The 21,885-nt window shown below is 39.5% G+C and overlaps 1 protein-coding gene across 1 annotated transcript; it reads right to left on the bottom strand.

Annotated features, from left to right (window-relative positions):
* Positions 1 to 390: 390 nt before the first annotated feature.
* On the bottom strand, positions 391 to 20,687 carry TMC3 (transmembrane channel like 3). Its single transcript, XM_038147619.1, has 22 exons — positions 20,423 to 20,687; positions 19,017 to 19,160; positions 17,668 to 17,743; positions 15,832 to 15,913; positions 15,326 to 15,432; positions 14,231 to 14,329; positions 13,996 to 14,138; positions 12,390 to 12,537; positions 11,082 to 11,125; positions 10,779 to 10,926; positions 9,916 to 10,025; positions 9,684 to 9,762; positions 8,914 to 9,141; positions 7,221 to 7,349; positions 6,460 to 6,527; positions 6,078 to 6,206; positions 5,132 to 5,242; positions 4,617 to 4,742; positions 3,207 to 3,285; positions 2,967 to 3,009; positions 2,063 to 2,360; positions 391 to 1,367 (listed from the first exon to the last, which is right to left on the bottom strand). The coding sequence occupies exons 1-22, from the start codon at positions 20,530 to 20,532 to the stop codon at positions 527 to 529; spliced, it is 3,342 nt and encodes a 1,113-aa protein (XP_038003547.1). The 5' UTR covers positions 20,533 to 20,687; the 3' UTR covers positions 391 to 526.
* Positions 20,688 to 21,885: the final 1,198 nt, after the last annotated feature.

Below are 21,885 nucleotides of genomic sequence, written 5' to 3'. Positions count from 1 at the left end.
CCATGTGATACACTCTAAAGTAACTCACTATACTCTGTAGTTAACCTTTTTTCCTGATCGGTTTGGGCCACAGCATATTCAAGCAAGGCACAGCAAGATCTACTCTTAAGTAGCAACTCGTTTGCAGGAAGCTGATTCCCTGCTGAATTTATTCAGGAAGCATCTTCAGCTCTGGCTGCATCAGATAAAAAGAGCCTCATCTGATGTATTTCTGTACTGGTTTAATTGAAGTGCTCCAAGTACATGGTTTTTGATTTTCCAGTAGGCAGAGATTTGGGGTTTTGACAGTGTAACAGTAGGGAATAAATTGGAATAACCTTCTTTTCTAAAGTGTGCGACATATCAGTTGTGATATTAAAGCAAGGTGCAATAAAGAGTAAAACACAAGACTTTTCCCAGCTTGAGTGGCTGCATGCATTATTCTTACAAAAACTACATCACAGTTACTCTTGGCAGACCTTCAACAGCAAGTAAAGTACAACTGCACATACACCAGCTCAAAACACATCGAGGCTGGGGCACTTTCTCACACATTTGAGCACACCAGTTCACTAGGCTCAGACATACTTAGATCAATACTGTTTTTAGATTTCTTTTTGGTGAGTTTTGCCCCAGTTTTTGGATACTTGTCCTTGGTATGAATGACCTGGATGTACTGGTCATTGCTGCTGTTCTGTGGATCACTGCTGGATTCAATGGAAATGGAATCAGACTCTGTTAGGGATTGCTCCAGCTTTTGCTTTGATTTTGGTTTTACACGTGGCTCAGGATAGTTCAGGTGTACTTTCTTGTAAGCATATGGAGGCCTGTCTAGGTCCAGCTCAAAACCATCATCCCAGGATTTGTAATGCACTCTGGCCAGATCTTTGCTCATTACAACGTGGCCATCAGCACGATCCCCAATGTAAAACCGTGATGCTGGGCGAAGGTCAGACAGCGAGCGAGGGCGATGGGATCTGTTCATGAATTCTTTCTCAAGTTCTTCTTCATCCTCTTCATCTTCACTGGGATGAGGGGAGTACATCTGGTGTGGTGTCCGAACCACGTATCTTCTGATGTGGCGGGGATACAACTCAATAATGTCTCTTGATTCCTCCTTTCTGAAATGCCTTTGGAGTCGGGAGGTAGAACGGAGCGATTTTTTGCGGGGCTCGTTTTCATTAACCAGAAAATACCTGGTAGCATATGGTCTGCATCCCAAAAATACAGGAGCCCCTGCCCCAAGGGCGTCTGAATTCACCTGCCGAATGGCTTTTCTGAAGAGAGGATCAGAGTGAACATCTTCAGTGTGCTTTTTGAAAGTCACTGGTGTGTAGGGCTTTGTTTTGCACAGCTCACTTGCACTCCTATGAACAACACTTGGGTATCTTTAGGAAAGAGGAAAAAAGAGAGGAAATATTGATATACACACTCATCAGTCAATGGAATTGAAACATATAAAATAATTCACTGTTCTGGAAGTCAAAGACTAGGTTGAAAAAATGGAGATTATCATATCTCCATTGCTCCGAACTTTTAGAACCATTCTGAGAAACATGTCCTAGAAGTTAGGAGATATATTTGTTCTTCTCTAGGAAAAGGTAACACAATCATCCTCTCAAGTTATATTCCCTTTCTGTTTTCTTATTGTTCTGAGAATTGTTCTTTATCCACTTGGAAAAAAACCCAACAGATAGTTTAAAGCATCCATCTAGTGATATGCCAGACTTCTGCAGAGTTCCTTCACTCTGTATTTGTTTTGTTCATGTAGATGGTATCCTGCACAAAGTATTTCAGTTATGTGCCTGAGAGCAAGTCTAGTATTTACCTTTGCTTGAGCTATGTGTAAACTCCATCAGCTACATCATTTCAAAAGGTTTATAATCCCATCTCTGTTAAGGGAGAGTTAAGGATGTGGTGTCACCAGCGATATCGATAGTACCTGTGAATGAATCTGCTTTTGAAAAATTCCTCTGCTGTCTTACAGCTCCAGACAGTCTGAATGCATTGCTGTTTTGTAAATAAACAGGTATGGCATGGAGCTGCTGGAATAAATACCATTTCAAAACCAAAGCTGTCTTACCTGTTTGTGATGTGATCATTTCTTGGTTTCTGTACACTTGACACAGAGGGAGCTGGTGTTAAAGAGGTCGAAGTTGTGGGAGTTGAATTGGCAGGTCTCACAACATCAGTTGTTGGCACAGCTTGGGGCACAGACTGGGAAATGGTTTGTATTCTGGTGCCTTTGCTCACGGGAGATTCAAAGTTCAAGACACTGCCATTCTTTCGGGGCGTTGAGGACCGAACAGAAGACTCCTGGCTGATAATATCAGTTTCTTGCTCTGGTCTTTTGTCATTAGCATCCAGATTTTGGATTCTGGCTAGAAAACAGAAATTATTATAGGAACTTTCCAGATCTCTACATTTAGGAACTGCTGTGCAAATTCAGTGGCTTGAATTCCCCCTTCAGTCAGGGATCCAAGGCCAATAGAACCCCCTGTGTTCAGAAAAGAGAAGCTGGTGTCATGCTGGGAGACTTGGTGATAAAGGGGTAGATCTTCATACTACAGTACATAGCAGATGGAGAATTCGGGACACAGAAAAAACACTGAATGCTGCACTGTAGGATTGCAAAAGGGGCAACAAACAAATTTTTTTTTCTGCCTACCACACTCTGAATTGCATGCAAAGTCTGAGGTTATTTGAATTATCACAGATGCATCCCAGGTTCTTCCCTGTTGGTGATAAAAGCAGGAAAATAACCAGTCCAAAGATTCCAGGTGAATTCAGGTTTAAACTATGCACAATGTCCTTCAGTGTTGCCAATATTAAGTCAAACTGAGCTCAGAAACCATCTAAAAGGAAGATTTTACAGGAAATACAGTTTTTTAAATGTAATTGTACTTCCCTATATGTATGAGAAATCAAAATGGGTTTACATCCAAATGCTTTATTAATAGTGGCATTTCTAAAGGTCACCAACTTACCTACTGCCATCTGAACCACCTTTTTCTTATCTTCAGTTCTTTCCTAGGATACATTCAGAAGAATGAGAATTTGTAAATTATTATGGATTAGAGAATAAATCCCCTGCTCTGTAAGGATGAAAAATACAGGATTTGTTTTACGTTGTGAAACACTAGAAGTGACTTTAGAGATTTAATTAGGCTCATACTTTACTGAAGATCCCTCAAATTACATGTAAAAGTGCTTTTCACCATACTTACTGTTTGTATCTTCATTCTCAGTTGATTGTTGGTGAATTTTAATGATCTTGCAATACTTTGTAGGTAGTAGATTAGCATGCTAGAAGTGAAAGGGGTGATATGAGTCACTTCAGACATTCTTGACAGTTTCTTTTTGAGGGTTTATAGGTCAAAATGATATACGAGTTCAGCTGCTGTGCTGTAGCATTTCTTTATATTGTAATAATGTATTTCAGCCTTCTTTCAAGCAAACATAGATGAAAGAAATGACACTGAAAACAGATTGAATAGCAGTTTTAATTTCACCTGTGTTTTTTTCAGGTTTTTTCATTATGGGCGTAACCTGGGATGCATTTCCAATTGGTTTTATTTGTTTTGGTTTTTTTACTTCTAGACAAATAATTTTGACAGACATTGTTTTGTGTTTTTTTCCCAGTTCAAGGTTACAGAACAGGGACAGCATAGTTACAGCTGAGTTTGCACAACCATACCAATGCAATTTTGTTGGCTGGCTGAAATAACACCTTGTTTGCCCTGGCACAGATGAGATCAGATCCTGACAGATTATGGCCTGACATAATTGATTGCACCGGCTTTCAGACAAAGTCTTATAGCTAGATCTCATACCAGAAACAATTACATATGTGCTTAGCTGTCAGTTTGAAGCAGTCAAAAGGAATAATTAAATTTGTAAATATTACATGGCTGGGACCTTAGAGGAAGAAGTTACAAATAAGGAGTGTTGCTTTGGTCTTTCTGATTTGAAAAGCCACCGGTGGGACAAACTCTGCCTTTTGTCTGCAGTTTACACAAGAAGAAAATGGTACAAAGATACAAGCAAAACAAAATAGAACTTTTCAGAGAAGTAAAGTGAATTTCAAACAGCTCAAAATCAATATTATTTCCCAACTGTGAACAATTATTTATAACCCAAATAAGAAAAGACTTTCACTGGAGAGTCTGCAGCAAGGTTTATTAGATTAACACTTAGGAGCAGACCATCGTAATTGATTTATCTTGTCATAAATCAGGATGACTGAGTAGCTTCTTTAAACGACAGACTGAGCCCTGTTCACTGTCAGAAACTGAACTAATGACCATGAAGAAATGGAAATTTTATTTCTGAAGAGCTCTTAAGAGGGAAGAGGTTCTTAAACTTCCTGGAACCATCAGCACTGCAAGCCTTGACACAATGCAGTGAACATGCTCTCACAAAGTATCCCAGAAGGAGAAATTCCTTTTGACAATCTTTTTAACGTCTGGCCCATATACCACACATTCAGTGAGGTGTTGGAATTATTGTTTCAGTTGTGCTTAATGAAACTACAACAGTGCAATGTTTGTTCCTCAGTATCTACATTTGACTCTCCAGAGATAAGGCCAGTATTAATACAATCAATTTAACCTGCCTACAAAAACCAAAGTACTTACAATAACAGTAGCAGTGCAGGGAGGACAACCACAGGACTGCTGATGTAAGTAATCACCGTGTTGAACCATGTGGGAAAATCATTTTGAATCGTTTCAGAAACTATATCATATATTTTTTCTTGACCACTATAGGAGGTGTGGGAGGAAAAAAAATAAAATTAAGTTGTGAGGAATCCTGAGTATATTTGTTAAGCAGTGTTGGACTGAATAATAAAGAAACTTGGAGGGTGCTTGAATGCGGACACAAGACAGTGATGTTTGGGAGATTTCTCAGTGGCACATTACATTATGTAAATATAAACTAACTAAATTATGTATATAAAGCAAATCAACTCAGAACTTTGACCTATTCACCTCATAAACCATAAACAATAAAATACTGGTAGCAGAAAAGCATTGTCCTCTCAACTTGTTTTGAATTTACATCTATAATTTGTGTCTTATGAAACATAATAAGGTTATTGTAAGAAGGGGAAATAAAATCTTTGCAATTTTCATTGTCCATTATACCTTACCTGAAGGGGCCACAGCTTAAGGATGGCTTATATCGGGCAATAGCAAAAATTGTTGGTAACATGCACAAGAACAGCATGAACAGCAACATGGCCAAGTAGAAATTATTGGATCTGCAAGAAGGTGTAAGATGTTTCAGATTATACTTGTCAGAGAGAAAACTAGAGACAAGATAAAAGGTGCAAGTCTGAATCTACCTCTCCAGCTCAAGATCAACAAGTCTGAAAGATTAAAATCATTCTGCTATACTTAGAAAGTCTGAACAGAGAAGGTTTAAACAGACTCCTAATGATCAAAATTCGATTTGCACTGCTTTCCAGATACCACTGTTGCAGTCAGAGGACTGGTTACTGCACCCTTTGACAAAAGCTGCCCTTACTGCCCAATTGTGTTGGAGGAAAAAAAGAACAGCACCAGAAGTCAATTAATCTTAAGAAAATGTTAGGAATGACTGATTATTAAGAATTAAAGATGCCCAAAATTATTTCCATTTTGAAAAAAAACAATTAAAATATTCATCATGATTAAAAAAAAAAAAAGAGGAAATGTGTTGTGCAATGCGATGGACAAAAGCAGATATTACATAGCTTTTAAAGAGAGAAACATCAAGAAACAGGACTTGCAACAGTTAACACATATAGGTTATCGTGCTCTGTCAGATGTGTATGGAAATAAAGCATTTATGTTAGGCCATAATAGCTATCTAGGAACATTCCCTGACATATTTTTTAGTTCTTGCACATCTTCAACTATCCTGCTTCACAAACCTTCCAGTTTCTCAGTAACGATGTATTTTTTTCCTCAGACCTTTGCTATCAGTGTTAGTGTGAAATTTGATTGTCAACTTTTAGAGCTAAAATCTCCTGTAATTTTCTTCATATTGATGAAAGCTATTTCTCTTGCCTGCATTTGATTTTTTCCTTATCTTTTGTTCTCATTTTGACTCACCGAGATGCTCTGAAAACCTGCTGATGGGGTACATTGCATGTCAGCACAGCCCAGCTCCTCAGGTACATGAGTCCAATCAACTTTAGTACATTGAATGCTGGTAAGCAAGGTGAAAAGAAAGCTCCCATCCTGGAAAAATCACATCATACCATGGCAGTGGCTCAGTGTTGCCAGAAGCCATTTTGATAGCAATAGAATAGACTAAAAAAACCCCAAGCCTCACACCAGGTAAACAGATTAATAGCTCACTATTAACAGATGATCTCTTAATATAAAATACTACCCTGTCAATATCCTAATTAAATAGGTTTCATTTAAATAATCAGATTGACTTAGCAATCAGCCAACAAAGGACAAGAAAAAACACATAAGGATTACATACCAGATCATTCCTTGGTTGTAGACCAAATGCAATACGTTCTCAGCAATTTTGAATTCTCCATATTCTGGCTACAAGAAACACAGTGTAAGATGAATACCTTTATCCTAATCTCGTTTCCAGGCCATTTATTAGGCACATTTGACTGAATCAGTTTGCAGACAGTACATGGCCTGAAACATCCAGATCAAATACCATCTGCTGGCAGGCAGTGGGAACACAGAAAAACCTTCTCTGCAGCCAGGGACCACGCGAATTTATTCCTCTCTAGTTTACTTCACATCTTTAAGGACAAACAGTCCACAGCCTTTCACGCCAACAGCTTCTTGCTAACCAAGTATTACCCACTGTCATTTTGTTAGAGGGCTGTGTGGTGTTGGTTACTGTTTCTTGGACCACTGTCTACATTAGGTAAAGATGTTACAGCTGCAGAAAAGAGGATGTGGGCAACAACTATGTGCCCTCTACGTCACCTTTGACTGTGGGAACTGCTCTATGATACTATTTTGTGAAAAACAAAAATTTTTTCATCAGAGCCATGTGAGTAGGCTTGAGAAAAACATTTATCTCAGCATTTATCCTGTACCCTCCAATTTAAACTCAGTGTGAGCTGTGCCTTTCTAGATGTGTGCTACTGAGAAATTATTCATCTGTGGAAAGACTTTAAGGACATTTAGTACTGAGGGAAGGAGCCTACCAATCTTCAACATCTCAGCCTACCAATCTTCAACATCTCAGCTTGATAAAATAAGGACTGTACTTACAAACTTGCTTTCTAGATCCCAGCACCAGCAATCACTCAGATACCGGACACACAGTCCACGGAAAAAATCAATTAGCAGGATGCTTGCAACTGTGAAAATCATGTCGATAATTGAAAGCTTGAGCATCTCCTGAAATGCACATTGTTCACACATACTGAGTTATTCTGAAAGCAAATGGACTGCGTATGGCTCTTTTGCATTTGTAATTGTATTTTTGGCTCAAGCTCAGTATTCTGATAAAATATGAATTGAATATATTAATGATTTCCTTTTAAAATTTTCTTGTTTGACTTTTCCCATACTTGTCCTTGTTCTGTTAAAGAGAATAAATATAATCAAGCTTCCAGGGTGCTTTCTATTGCTTGCAGCAGTAAAATTCTGGTCATGATGGTACCAAACTTTCCTTTTAATGACTTTCTTTTTAATGTTCTAAAAATGTATCTAGCTAAACTGAAATGGGTTGTTTTTTCTACTGCACCCACTTTTTTATTAAGCTGACTCTTGTAATATGTATTTGCCAAGTGTTCCACAATGAGAAAAATCTTACTATTCAGACAAACCCACAACCCAATGGCATAGGATCATCAAACCATAAAAAATAGTTGTTTCTACAAAAGAATGTGGTCATCCTATATTTAATTGTGCTTTAAAAATATACAATTAAATTAGGAAAAATTCAGTTCTATACATCTCTAGGCCATTCTGGGGAAAAAAAGCAAACATTCAGACCCTCTATTTTTTTATGAGATTGTGTAGAAAGGATATACAAGAACAGAAATAAGGCTAATAAACCTCAGAGGGGTCTTTTCCTTCTGATGTTCAAACAAGACTTTTAATATTCCTCATCCTGGAACAAGAAGCTCAGAAAATCAGAAACACACTAACATGGTTCTTAATCCAGTGGCCTAGACATGACTGTGACACTGTCAGAGACCACAGTGTCAAATGGATGAGTGACATCTTCTGCATTTTTGTGGTTAAAATTTCTCTCTGAATGTATTAATGCTCCTGGAAGTCACAGGCAATGTACCCTTCACATGTAGCGAAGCAAGAGGTGTCACATTAAATCTGCAGATTTTCTGTAGCCCAAATGTGGGAACATGGCACTGCCATCCAACTGTCCCCATTCCCACAAACTGGTGGGATTTTGAAACTATTTGTTGTTCTTCTCCCTCCCACTGAAAAAGTGAAGAGCACTTGATTGTCTAGAGATTTATTGAGGCAGAGACTTCTGATACTCTACAAATGACCAAGAGCACAGCCTCATACTTGTTTCAGGTCTGCATCTCCATCTCTTGAGGCAGCAATCTGGATCTGCACAGAGTGCGTGTTGCTGCTTTTATGTCTGTATAGTCTTGTTTCTCTGTAGGGCTTAGAAGGATGTACCCTGTTAAATTGGATCCATATCACAGATCTGTACAGATCTGCCTGTGCAGAGCTGAAGACAGAGACCAAAGCCTGGCAAAAGAACATTTGGACAGCACTAAACATACTGCAGATACTGAACAAAACCCAAAGCTTGTATCTGTGGCCATAGCACTTTGCACAATCTCTTCCTAAATCATCCTTAGCTAAATTCTGGAATTGATACAAAGGAAAGTTCTAAAATTAAACACAGCAAAACATGATTTTAATTTTTTTGTCAAATGTGAATTAAGTGGAGTAAGTTGATGACAATAAAACAATTACATACTTGACCAACGTATGTCTCCCAGCATTGATCCTGTGGGTTCTGGGTGTTAAAGGAAATTGTTTGGTTAACCAGTGAGTCTGTCAGGCCTTGGGTGTGATGCTCTTCTGACATGACAAAGCCATTTTTCTTAATTTGTACATCAGGAATGGTTAAATTGTCATCCTTAGAAAGTGTGTTGGTTGCTAAGGAGGTGGTAGAATTACTTGCATTGTTGTTCACATCAGAGTCCTGAAATAATAAATGTGCCAAAAGCTACTTTTTTACTGTACATAGGTACAGATATCTGCACCTTCTACAGCATACACACACACACAGACATTTTTTTTCATATATTTCCAAGCAGCAGCTAGGCAACTGTTAAACAGCTGTCAATGGACAGACTCAGATGGAACACCAAAGGGCAGGACTTAAAGCTAATTTAGGTAGGTGGAAATATTTGACCTATAGTGATGAGGTTGTTTTTTTTTTAATAGTTCAGCAATGCCCAGAAATCTATTTATCTCATTACATCAGCAGTCAAATGGATCCAGTGTTCCTTAAAAAGTAACAATTAAATTAATTAATTAAATTAAAATTAATAATTAAAAGGACTCTATAAGTAGTTGTAAATAAACATTGCTATCTAAACTTAACTTTACAATCCTATCAACCCATAATATTTTAATCAATTTCAAACATATTTTCATCTAACTTCATATACTTCACAATAAACAGAATTCTATCTATGAAGTCTACTAGCTTTTGATCAGAAAACATCAAGTTAAACTTACAGTGACACTCATACTGTCCACTTTATCCAGGAGGGCAATGATTAAACTGTAGAGGTTTCCCAGGTAAAGGACAAGAACCCTGAAAAGAGAATAAAATTTGGATTACCAGTGCTGGTAACCATTGACTTCTCATATGTTCTCTGGTTTGGCTGTACTAAAACATGAACCAGAACACAGTTCTCCTTTCCTCCTTTTCTCTCCACATATTTTTTACACTGAATAATGCCCATACCTGGCAAGCTGGAAGCAAAGAGTGGTCCTTGGATGATACATCTCCAGAGCTGCCACAAGTTCAAAAGCAGAGGGTGCAATCATTGTGATCAGGGACACGACTACGCTGACCTGTGGAACAGAAACATGCAGTGTTTGATGATGGTCTTCTGTGAATCTTGGGCTGAGTGAAATACTGCTGAGGCACATGCTTTGGTGATTACTTTTCTTGGAGGAGATGCTTTAAAGAGTTATTGTTGACATTAGTAATAACAGTAGTTATGGTCAAAAATTATAGATTTGGAATACAACTCAGGAATCTGTACTCCAGATATTGCAGCTTCCAAGCTCTACTTTATTAATTGAAATTAAAAGTTATCATGTAGGAAATATAGTGCTAGGATCTTCCTCTGGAATGTGTGAGTGGCTTCTTCATGCCTATTCACTTTCTACTCTTGCCCATTCCTCTGAGTGGAAATAGTCACAGAGCATTCAGTATCCCCTGATACGGAATCAGTTACTGTTATCAAAGTCAATTCCTTTCTAGTCCATCAGCCCAGTGTTTGCTCAGCTCTGTCCTGGGTGTAAAGGTAGATTTGTAAGTGACAGGAGAGATTAAGCTTTATGCTCATAAAATAGGGACCTGCTAGAACTGCAGTGTCTGTGGAAGGAGCGCCTGCACCCCACTCTGCCCAGCTCAGCTGCACTAACACCTGGCTGCAGAGCTGAGGGAGCAAGTGCACCAATGCAGATCCAGGTCTGCTCACCAATTCGTTTCTCCTGGCTCATCTCTTGCTATTTACACCCCTGTGCACACTCTTGCTACAGAAAACCCCCAGACAGCAATCCTGCTTCTAACACAGAGCTAGCATAAAGACAGTGTACCTCGTTTTTTTCCCAAAGAGTCAGTTCCTTCTTGGTGCGCTCTAACCTTTGGGATCGATCCACCACAAAGTAGATGATGTAAATACTTCCCGCAAGGGACAGAAGCACGAGGATGTTTGCAATAATTCTTAAGCTTATGGTCACTGCCCTAGGAAAAAAAGGAAGGTGCAACCAATACAGCAGGTTGTCTTACGACACCTGGATAATTTCTAACAGGGTTTGGAAGTACAAGACAAGCAGATTAGCACTGATATCTGCATTGAAACAGTGCTTTGAAAAGTATCTCTTATCTCATATACATACAAGTTTTTGCTTTTCTTCTTTTCCTGCTCTTCCAATATAGCTTCCTTGAAAGAAACACAGCATTACCATTTTAATAATGTTCAGTGAAAATAATGCACATATCTTTCACAGAAATTAAAGTATACTAATAAAAAAACCATCACATCCCGGAGGCGCAGGCAGATAAATACCACTGTCCTCATTGATTTGTAGCACTGATATGTGATATTAAAAAACTGATGGAGATTTCTGAGAAACAAATAGACAGTAATCAGACACTCAAGGCATTTTCAGCCATGCATGTTCAAGGAGATACAACAAGAGGGTTACGCTTCCAGATTTTTTGGCAGGATGTGCCTTTAAAATCTGGGTGTCAATAATATAATACAGTACTGTCAAAGGTTATCCTCAGTCATTGAAATGACTAAATATCATAGCTTATTAATTTACCCTTGGTGCAGTTTGAAGTAATTTTTGTTCAATGATTATGAGAATACACCAAATTTGGGAAATAAATTAATTTTGATAAAACCACATATGCTCTTAAATTCTAGATGCAAAACATCTATATTTTTAACAGTTTTCTAATACTGAGAGACCTGTAATATGTCCCTCCATTTGTTATGGAGGATGAAATAAGCCATAGAACATCTCAAGTTGGAAAGGACCCATAAAGACCATCGAGTGCAACTTCCTGATACTCAGAGGAATACTTAAAACTAAACCATTTCACTAAAAGCATCATCCAGATGCTCCTTGGACTCCAACAGGCTTGATGCCATGACCACTTCCCTGGGGAGCCTGATTAATAGCTGATAAAATAAAGAAGAAAGAACAATAAATTGTGTGCAGAAAGTTATAAACCAAAGAGAGAGATACAAAACTTATTATAATGTAAAAAAGGCATCTTGGAAAATATGAGCTGCTGTACATGGATTCCCTGAGGCATGAAACACTTCCTTTGCATAAAAACAATTATACATTCTATATATTTGCTTATTTTCCTGCCAAATCAATTTGGTCCCAACACTCAATGAAATTTCATCACTAGCACATTTGTTTCTGGTTATCTAACTTTTTGTCACACACATACAGGCACATTAAATAAACTCTTCCAAAGAAGAACACAATGGCCTTGCTGGGATGTCAGGAAACATGATGTGTCTGTAATACCACACAGATGTGATACTAGCCCTCCCCTAGGCAAAGAGATATGCAAAGAAATACAAAAAACCAATAGGAAGTGCAAGGGGATGAGTGGAAAAACTTACATGGCTTACAGTTTAACAAGTAAATCAACTTGAAATAATTCAAAGGTCAGTTGCTCACCCTGATGCTGTTGACTATGGCAGCAGCTTTGCTCTCTGCTGCCTCAGGGTTTCCTATCAAATAGTCCCAAGCACAGAACAGTCTCCAGCAAAAAGTGTAATTTTCATCAGAGGCACTTGCTAAACTCATCCTTGAGTTCTTTGCCATTCTGTAAGAAAAATAACAGGTATTTAACTGTTTCTGGTGTGTGAAGATGGTAATGAAGGAAGTCACTGGTTTGGTTCATGGTTTTCAGAGGTTTATACATTTAGAGCTACCAAAGGTTGCAGAAATTAGTATCACCATTGGCAGCTTTCTGAAGAACATAAAATGGGGCGAGGTGCAGCTCATGAACTTGACTTTACATTTAGAGAGAAATGACTCACTGTGGAAGGGCATTTCAATATTTACAGTCTTTACAACTGACAAATAAAGCAAATAAATCTTACTAACTATGGGCTTACACCTATTTCAGTTTTACAACCTCTAGGTAGGATCCAGCTGAAATATATAATCACTAAGATCGCTGTTACAGGAATTAAATCTAGTTTGGCATAACTAGTGATTGTGCACAAGGTCTGTTTGTTTGCTGTACTGTTTTAGACCACAAAATATATTTTGCTGTCAAATAGAAACCCAGGGCCATTTTACAGACCTTGGGAAAAAGAAAGAAAACCCCTCTACTCATGTCAGGTGAGCAAGGTGGCAGAATATTGCAAAACATAGGAAATGAAATGAAGATTAATAGCTTATGAAAGAAAGGGCATCTGAAAGGACAATGTTAAAGGGGAGCTGTACACAGCTAAGCAAAGGATCACTGAGCTAAGCCAGAAGAAAAGCTGATCCTATCTAGAAATTGCAGATGTGTAGATCAGTGTCAAATATACCAGTGACCCTTGGCACAAACCAGCAGGTAGATTAAAAATAAATGAAAAGGGAAGGTTTGACCTCAAAACTGAGAGCTATTACAGACAGCACTGAAAACCTCCCTGGGCTGCACTGTGCCAGATGAATAGGTATCCAGAAGGGAAGAGAAAGCAAATCAGAAGAGGATAGAGTGACCTTGCCCCTTCTCCAAGCATTGCACATCCCTGGATTTATAGTCAGCTCAGGCAGTCTTGCTCTCTCTGCTAAGTAACTCCTACTCCTTCCCTTCCACAGCAAAGAAATTAAGCTTACATTCCAATGGGATGCCACATACCCACTAAAGCAATGCAAATGATATTACACCTAGGATGGCACTTTTATATTTGTATTTCAATAGAGGGGAATATTATTAATGCTGAAAGCATTACACTTCAAATATAAATTTCTGTCATAGCAATATTTATAAGAGAAAAGAGGGGGAAGGAATTCCATGGGTGTTGGGCCTTCTACTGCACCAAGACAAAGCACGGAGATGATCTGTCCTGCCCTTCTTTTAGAGGCTGGGAAATGGAACAGAGAGTGAGGATTACAGCAAGATAAAGGGCAGTCTAGTGTTGATCTCAGTCTGCTTCCATGATACTATCAGGGGTGAGCACGTTGATAGAGCTACACAGAATAAACGCAGAGGAAGTGGAGTAAATACCATTGCTGATTGCCTGAACACACAGGTTTATGAACAGCAGTAAATGGGCAGTCTTACTTTTTTAGAAGAATGATGAAGCTGTAAGCAAACACGGCCATTCCAACAAGGAAGTAGGCAAGAGGCAGCCGGTATCCAGCTTTCCCAATCTTCCTGTCCCGACCATAATAGCCATAGAACAGAACAGAGTACTGGAGGTAGCCCTGCAAAGACCAGAGCCCGTCAGTGTGAGCAGTAACCAACAATTACAACAGAACAGAGACAGCAAAATAACAAGGAGTGGTTTGAGTCTTGCCCCTAGGGACCAGATGGTGTCCAGGTCTTGAGCAGATGCGATGTGCTCCTTGGGAATGGTCTTGCTGAGCGTGCTGCCAAACGGGGCTCCAGCCAGGAGCTGCGGGAGAGAGAGGAGCTCTCAGGAGATGGGGAAGAGAGAGGAGCTCTCAGGAGATGGGGAAGAGAGAGGACATATCAGGAGATGGGGAAGGGAGAGGAGGTCTCAGGAGATGGGGAAAAGGGAGAAGGTCTCAGGAACTGCAGGACCCCATGTGAGCCAGGACTGCACAGTGGAACCCGTGAAGAGCTGCCCACATGGGTGATACTCTCAGTGTAGCAAGCACTGTGTCAGCACTGTGCCAGCTTTAAAAGCCATGCTTTCAATGTGAGCATCTTTAAATTAAATGGGGCAGTGCTTGATCTCAAAATGATAGTTCAGGATTAAATTTACTTTTCCTTAAAAATTAAAAAGCGAATGTGAAAATTTAAAATGTGAATGCCTTTTTTTTTTTCTGTTTTACTTTTTATTTGTTAAGGGGCATTTACTTTTTATTTTGTGCAGTGAGAATAAAATCAGGTATTCCCATGTTTTCTGATAACAGTATTAAAGCACAGGGTAGGTGAGGCAAAACAATGTTTATGAATAATTTATCAAATTTAACAAATTGCCTTACTTGTATGCAAGAACTAAACAAAGTTGTGGCTGTTCAGAACTTGTAGGAAATGCTTTCTAATGGACAATAATCCAGAGTCTGGAGAGGGATGCTTTGTTTTTCTTAGTGTCATTTAAACTTCTCATTAGTTTAAATGATACTAATAGGACTTAAGTGTACTCAACACCCACTACATCTTAAGAATGGGTTCTTTATTTTAGTAATCACATAAAAACATATTCTCTAAAAACATTAGTACCATGTTGACAAAATACAATCTCAGAAAAAGTCTGCTATCCTTTGGCAGAGAAAAACCTCCTAATAGGGGAATTTATTTTAAATAATTCATTTTACAGTGTACATTTCAAACTGATGCATGACTTAAGTGTGATGTTTGTTCCATTGAGAAAGGAAAGTTCAACAGTAAGTGCTTCTCTGTAAATATTAACAGTGTGTCTTACCTCTGGTAGGACTACAAATGCTCCTGTCATTATGGTAAGGACAATATTGATTCCAAACAGCCATCTCAGGAAGATGAAGTAAGAGGCAACTCCAGAACCAAAATGACCTTAAACCACAAAAAACTATTATGTGACCTGCACAGTCTATAAAAACTCATATCATTTATCCATGAAGTGTTTGAATAACAGGCCAAAAAGAAAAACCTCTCTTATGGAGGGCATTCAGCAAACTAGAGAATTTTTTCATTTTCAGAATCCCAAAGGGACAGATTTGACTTTTTCAAAAGTTACCCTCTAACTAAGACCATCAATGAGAACTTTGCAGTTTCTGAGGCACCAGGAAAAGATAAAAACCCAAAGTTTTAAATAAAGAATTTAAATTTTCACTGCTGAAATTATGTATTTAACTCCCTCCGAAATATTTAATTCAGTACGTTAAAAAATACACCATAAGACTCAGCATTTTAGCAAGTGTTTTACTAATACCATGAAATCTTTATACTTACTCTCGATTTTCTTTATTCTCATTTCCCAAGGAATAAAGATTACCACAAAATTGTATGCAAGTCGAATAAACTTCTTCCAAAGCTGAGAAAAAAGCAGAGAAATATGACACTTCATATGAAAAAAAAATTAAAAATGAAGTGCTGAGTATTTTGCTCATGTCTTTTATCACAAGAATTGTTACAAACTGATGACTAAGGTCTTATTAGGAGCATAGTGCCTCAAAGGAAATTCTCTTAGAGGAAAAATACGCTTTTTTTATTCAACAGCAGCAAACTTAACTACTTTATTCTCAGCTCCATATTGTGCAGCCAACACCTGCAGAAATCCTGTGGTTATGTTTTGTAGAGTCTTTGTTCAGCCTCCATTTTTGCATGGTCAGATGCCCTTCCTGCACACACTGTACACATGGGGGAGAAAAAGTAAAATCCACCTGTGCAAAAGTGAGAGCAGTTTTTGAGTTGTTGAGTTAGAGCTATAGCTTTACAGTATCAATAGGAATAAAAAAGGTATTCCAGGCATTATAAAGTATTTTTTTCTAAGAAAATATGTGGGGAAAAAAAATCTCTTCCCATTAAAAAAACAACAACAACAACAAAACAAACCCCACACCAAAAAAAAAGGCAGCTCATTCTGTTGCTGTTGCTGAATTTAGCCCTAATGTAAAGGCAATTCCCCTAATTTGTGCTAGGCTAAAAGAATACAGATCCCCTACACATAATGAGTGGTATTAATTAGCCACTGAATTGCATCCCTGTGCTGAATGTCTTCAAGCAAATACAACAGAGGCAATTAGATTAGACACAAACTTTTATTCACTGTGAACTCTAAGATAAAAGCTTTTGTGTTTGTATAGGAAGAATTATATGAGCAAGCACGGAGCCCAAGCTCTGATTTAGCACTTCTCTTTCTAGCTAAAGTCCAAGTTCCACTCATATCAAAGACAAAAAATAGTGTTTATTTTAACAGCATTTTTACTTCCACTGTATTTCCCACACATGCGAAGGCAGAACAAAGAAAACTTTCTACATTGGAAAGTGCTTCTGGGGCCAGCATCTCAGAGCACCAGATACATGTGCAGCTCTTCACTTGTTCACATGGACAAAATGCATGGTGTTCTATTGGCCTAACCCTGCCTTTTTGAATTAAGATAAATCAGTAATTAAAAGTCTACTTGTTATGACGACTGTATATTCTTGACAAAAATATTCTTGACTGCTTAGATGACTAAAGAAGTCTTCTCTTGGTTGCTTATTAAATACAATTTCCTGCATATTATAAATTTCCAGAAACTCATGCCAGTGTCTATTTTCAGTGGTGTAAATAGCTTTGCTAAGATTTGATTTGAATTCTCTGAGTACAATGCAAGCAAAAACCCTTCTTTAATAATGTATTTAACATAAACTATTGTAGGATTGTCTTCCAACCTAAAAGCTAGACACATTTTTCATACTTAGCTATTGAACTGTGGCCCCAGTTTGTTGAAATAGCTCTTCAGAGGATATTGCATGATGTTTGTTGTTATCCCTTTCACATCACCCCCTCTAACAGGCATCAATATTTGTAGGCTCTCTGGAAAGAAAGCTTATACTGTATTAACAGAAGGATATTCATCCCTCAACACATGAAATTAGTCTGCAAAAATGTAATTACTAAAATTACAATAAAAAAATAATAAAGAAGGAAAAAAAAAAAATAAACTGCTTTTTTCTCTCTCTACAGTCCCAAGCTGAAGTATCAGGAGTGCATAGCAAACACACACTTCTCTGAACCAGAAGTGCAAATGGCTATTGAACAAGAACAAGGAATTTCAGAGATTTGAGACCAAGCAGCCATACCTCTGCCCCAGCAGCCTGGTAACCTCTCGTCCTCGTGAGCCTCCCTTCGTACTTCAGCACGATCTCCTTGGCCTGCCTGCACAAGAGGGAAGCTTCAGTCTCTGCATGAGCCATTGCTCACATCTCTCATTCTGCACAAACAGCATCTGCCAAAGGGGTCAGATGCTCTGAAATACAGCCATAGGCTGTCCCACCATCAGCCCCTAACCCAGGCAATGCTTTTTTTCTCTGACTATTGAGCTTTTTACTGGTACTTTAAAACCACTCACACTTTTGTCTGAGAGAACTCGGCATTCAAGAGTTTGACTGCTGGGAGACTTTTCTGTTTCTCTAATTTATTTCTCTATCCCTTTGTTTCAAAGTCTTTCTTTTAAAATGATAGAACCCAAATGAGTAAAACAGCAAGATCCCCTTCACAGTCTGGCAATCTCCTGTGGGTACTGACACCTCTTCTGCAGGTATGGTCTTGAGAGATGCAAAGAGGTGCATGTTCATCTGGTCATACACAGTCTTTGACCTCAGCAGAAGGTGGATGGGGACCACAAAAATCTGATCAAAAGGACAGGAAAGCAGGAAGTCACAGACTCTGCCTAAGAGAAAAAAATCTATCTCTGCTTCCCAGATTACACAAGAGCTCTTGGCAGGATAGAGATTCCTCATGGCTGTATTGCCATCTGAGCACCATACAGGGTTTGGAGCAAAAATTCCATATGAAAAGGGCAAAAAAACACCCAGGCATCACACAGGTCATGAGGTGAAAGACCTGACACAGTTTAGACAGGTGGCCTGAAGAATTAGTCACATGCTCTTCCATTGGAAATCTGGAATTATAATAATTGAAATTCTATACTGTGAAACACGTTTTTACTACACTGACCATGCTTTTAAACTTACAAGTGTCCAGTATTCACTGCATTTACAAGATGTTGCCTGAAGCTATGACCAGCTTCTGTTCTCATACCATGTAATTACCTTAAAAAGGCAGGCTGGTTCTCCTTTTTGGGACACACAGTGAAACAATTCAACTTAAAAACATATTATGGAGCATTACCAACAGCCTTCCTTGAGACCAATGACAGTCTCTTTTAGTAGTTAGTAGCCAAAGCATGATTTCGTGCTCTCTTTTCTGCTGTGACTTTCTAAAGGGAGCCACAGGCATGCCCCAGAGACAACTTCACTTACAGACTGTCAACCCAGAGGCTGCTGCCTTTAGTCAGTCCTCAGATCTTCCCAGAGCATCCTCATGGAACACTTTGCTAGCTGCTCTAAATCATCCCTGTGCTCACTCCCGAGGCTGGAAGCACTGTCACAGTCAGTGAGCCTGAAAAGCTCTGCACAGGCACTTTTACCTGAGCGCCCTCAGCTTCTGCCTCATCGGCCACGGCCGGCAGCGGATGTTGGACATAATCTCCTTCTGGTACTGGATGTTCTGAAAGATCTGCTCTGGGTCGTGGCTCTCAGCCTTCTCTTCACCAGCATCATCATCCGAGTTGCTGGCAGCCCAGCACAGACCCCACAAGAGCAAAAAGGAGACAAGTTATTCCTGAGGGATTCCCAGGAAAGCACTGATTTGCACAGGATCCAACCTCTTAGAACATTGTAGGAACAGGGAGTGAGGGAACTCACAACACCTTATTGTTTTAAAGTTGATTAATAATTTGGATGGTTTCTCCATCTCCAGGTTATTCCTCTTACCCTCCCCACCACTTGCTGGTCAGTCATAAATTATCCTGACTCCTGACCATGAATCCCAGTCTTTCTTATTCCCAGCCATTCAGCTTGTACATCATGCTAGGAAGACTCTCTGTATATTTTTCTGGAAGAAAGTGCTGTCTAAACATTTCCAGAAAGAGCAGATAACATTCATTTATTAATCATACCCATTTTTTTTATTTCAATAATGATAAAATATTTTATTGTTAGAATGAGGGGAGCTGGTGATCCAGTCATGGTCACCATTTAATCCGGTTCCCTGCTGAGGGGCACAGGGGTGTGGAACCCCACATACCAAGAATTACTTGTCCCTGTGAAAAGATTCCTGTGCTTTGATGCAGATTGCTGTCACCACATTTGCTAAGCTACAGCTCTTGCAATTCCCTGTTGGTCTATGAAACAGCAGCAATATTCATTCTTACAGAAGCTTCGGTCTAAAAGCTTGTGGTGACTGTCTCTCCCTGAATGACATAAAGGGATCTGAAGTACTGCAGCAGCCACTAGCCAGGAACTTTCCCAATTGTATGGCTATGTACTTGCTGGGAAAGTTCCCTGCAATTTTGCTGAAAAGGCAGCCTTTTAATCACTTAGAAATAAATCATAACCTAAACCATGCCATGGAATAATGTTTGGGGGACATACTTCATCAGACCACTAATCCATTAGTCTGCAGTCCTGTCCCTTCAGTCACAGGGGACATTCAAGAGAAATTTATAATTACACAGGAGAAGAAAAAGAGACTTCCTACCATGCTATACCCTGAACTCTTTGGAGTTACTTTGCTTTATGTACAGTGTTTATGTTTCCGTATGAAATATGACTTTGACAAAAAAAAACCAAAAACAAAGAGGTTTGAAATACATCTTAAAATACAGAGAAGGATTTTTCTCATGCTCATTTCCATGCTACCACACTGTAACTCAAAGCAGACTACCTTCCCCAGTCTGACACACACACTGTCTGCATGGAAGTGAAAAGACAAGCTCCCACTGCTCTGCTAGACAAAGCAGAGTCTCCCTTGAGGAGAGGGTGGATGCCTTACCTGTGGGGAGGCTCCTGGTAGGTGTAGATGCCAGTTTGCCGCTTCACCGTGCGCTGCTTCTTGCAGGACTTGGCAGCTCTGAGCGCAGGGGAGCCTGGAGCTGCTGCCATGGTGCCAGGTGGGACTCTGCAGGGCTGGGAGGCGGCTGGGAGCTCGCTGGGCAGGCGTCTCAGCAGCAGCCAAATGTTATTAAGCAGAGAGCAGCGAGTGCTGCGAGCCCTGTGGAGCAGAGGATCATTGCCTGGTGCTCCAGCCTGGAGAAGCTGCTGCTGCCTGGCAGTGCCTTAAAGCCACAGCACGCAGCAGCCCCACCACTGCCCCTCGAAGGCCAGATCAAGGTGGGAAGCAGACTTCAAAGGAGGCCCAGCTTAATTCACAGCCAAGTTTGCCTTGTTGTGGGTGAGGGACATCCCTGTGAGTGCCACCCAGCGCACCGCACTGGCCCGCTCTGGGTGGTGTTTCCAACAAACACTCTGTAGGTGCTGTTGGTGTTTCTGCTTCCTGTGCTTGGCACAAGGTTCTTGCTCAGGGGAAGCAAGATGGTGTTTTGGCCTTTAGTAACAGAGAAACATGCAATGTCATTGTCCCACAGGGCTTCCAGTTTTAGTGGTGGAGAGTCCCCTGACACTCTTTCTATGGTCAGCACCGACACAACCTCTGTCAGCATCTCTGTGATGCTGGGCTTGGTTGCCAGGATAGAATAAACTGCTCCAGGTTCTGCTGGGGCCAGGGAAGTGAATTTTTAGTGCTTTTATCCATCATAAAAGTTACATATATTCTGGTGCCATTATCAAAACACAGCAAAACAGACCAAAAATACTAGATAGTAATAGTTCCTGCAGCCATCATTTGATGTTCAGAAAGTGGGAGTGAAAGGAAGAGTTAGAAGAGAGTTTTTACTTGTTCCTAACTTGGTATTTTCTGTCCTTAATAGCTCTGCACACAGTGCAGCAACAATTTTGATTGCATAAATCAATGGTCTGTTGTAGTTAACTTTCGTTTGCAGTGTCCAACAAAAAGAACATTTAGTTCTTGCTTCTAAATTTCCTGTAGAGAATAGCACAGGCTGCTTTTTCTCTCCATCCTGAATTAATCTAAAATACTGCCACTTGGTGAAAAGTTTTACTTTTTTACTGTCTGTTGTCCTAGACTTATTCAGTTAAATAGCTGAAGGGCTAAGTGGTCACAAGCCTTATCTTTTGTTACAGTATTGAAAGAATAAGTCCATTTGGTGTAATTCACTGAAATTCTGAGATGACAAGTAAGGACCAGATAAATATGATTCTACATTTCCAAAATGTATCTCACAATAAAGCCTAGAATTTGCTTGCTGGGTGAAGCTTCCCTAGACATCTGGGAGTTCCATTAGCACAAATCAGAATGGTAAAGAAATGCCCCTATTCAGGGTTCAGCTGTATTCTGCACCACAGAATGTGTCATATGCATGACTGTTAAAGCCTTCT

This window comes from Motacilla alba, chromosome 10 (genome assembly GCF_015832195.1).
Source record: "Motacilla alba alba isolate MOTALB_02 chromosome 10, Motacilla_alba_V1.0_pri, whole genome shotgun sequence".
NCBI lineage: Eukaryota > Metazoa > Chordata > Aves > Passeriformes > Motacillidae > Motacilla > Motacilla alba.
This window is presented reverse-complemented; position numbering and strand designations above follow the sequence as displayed.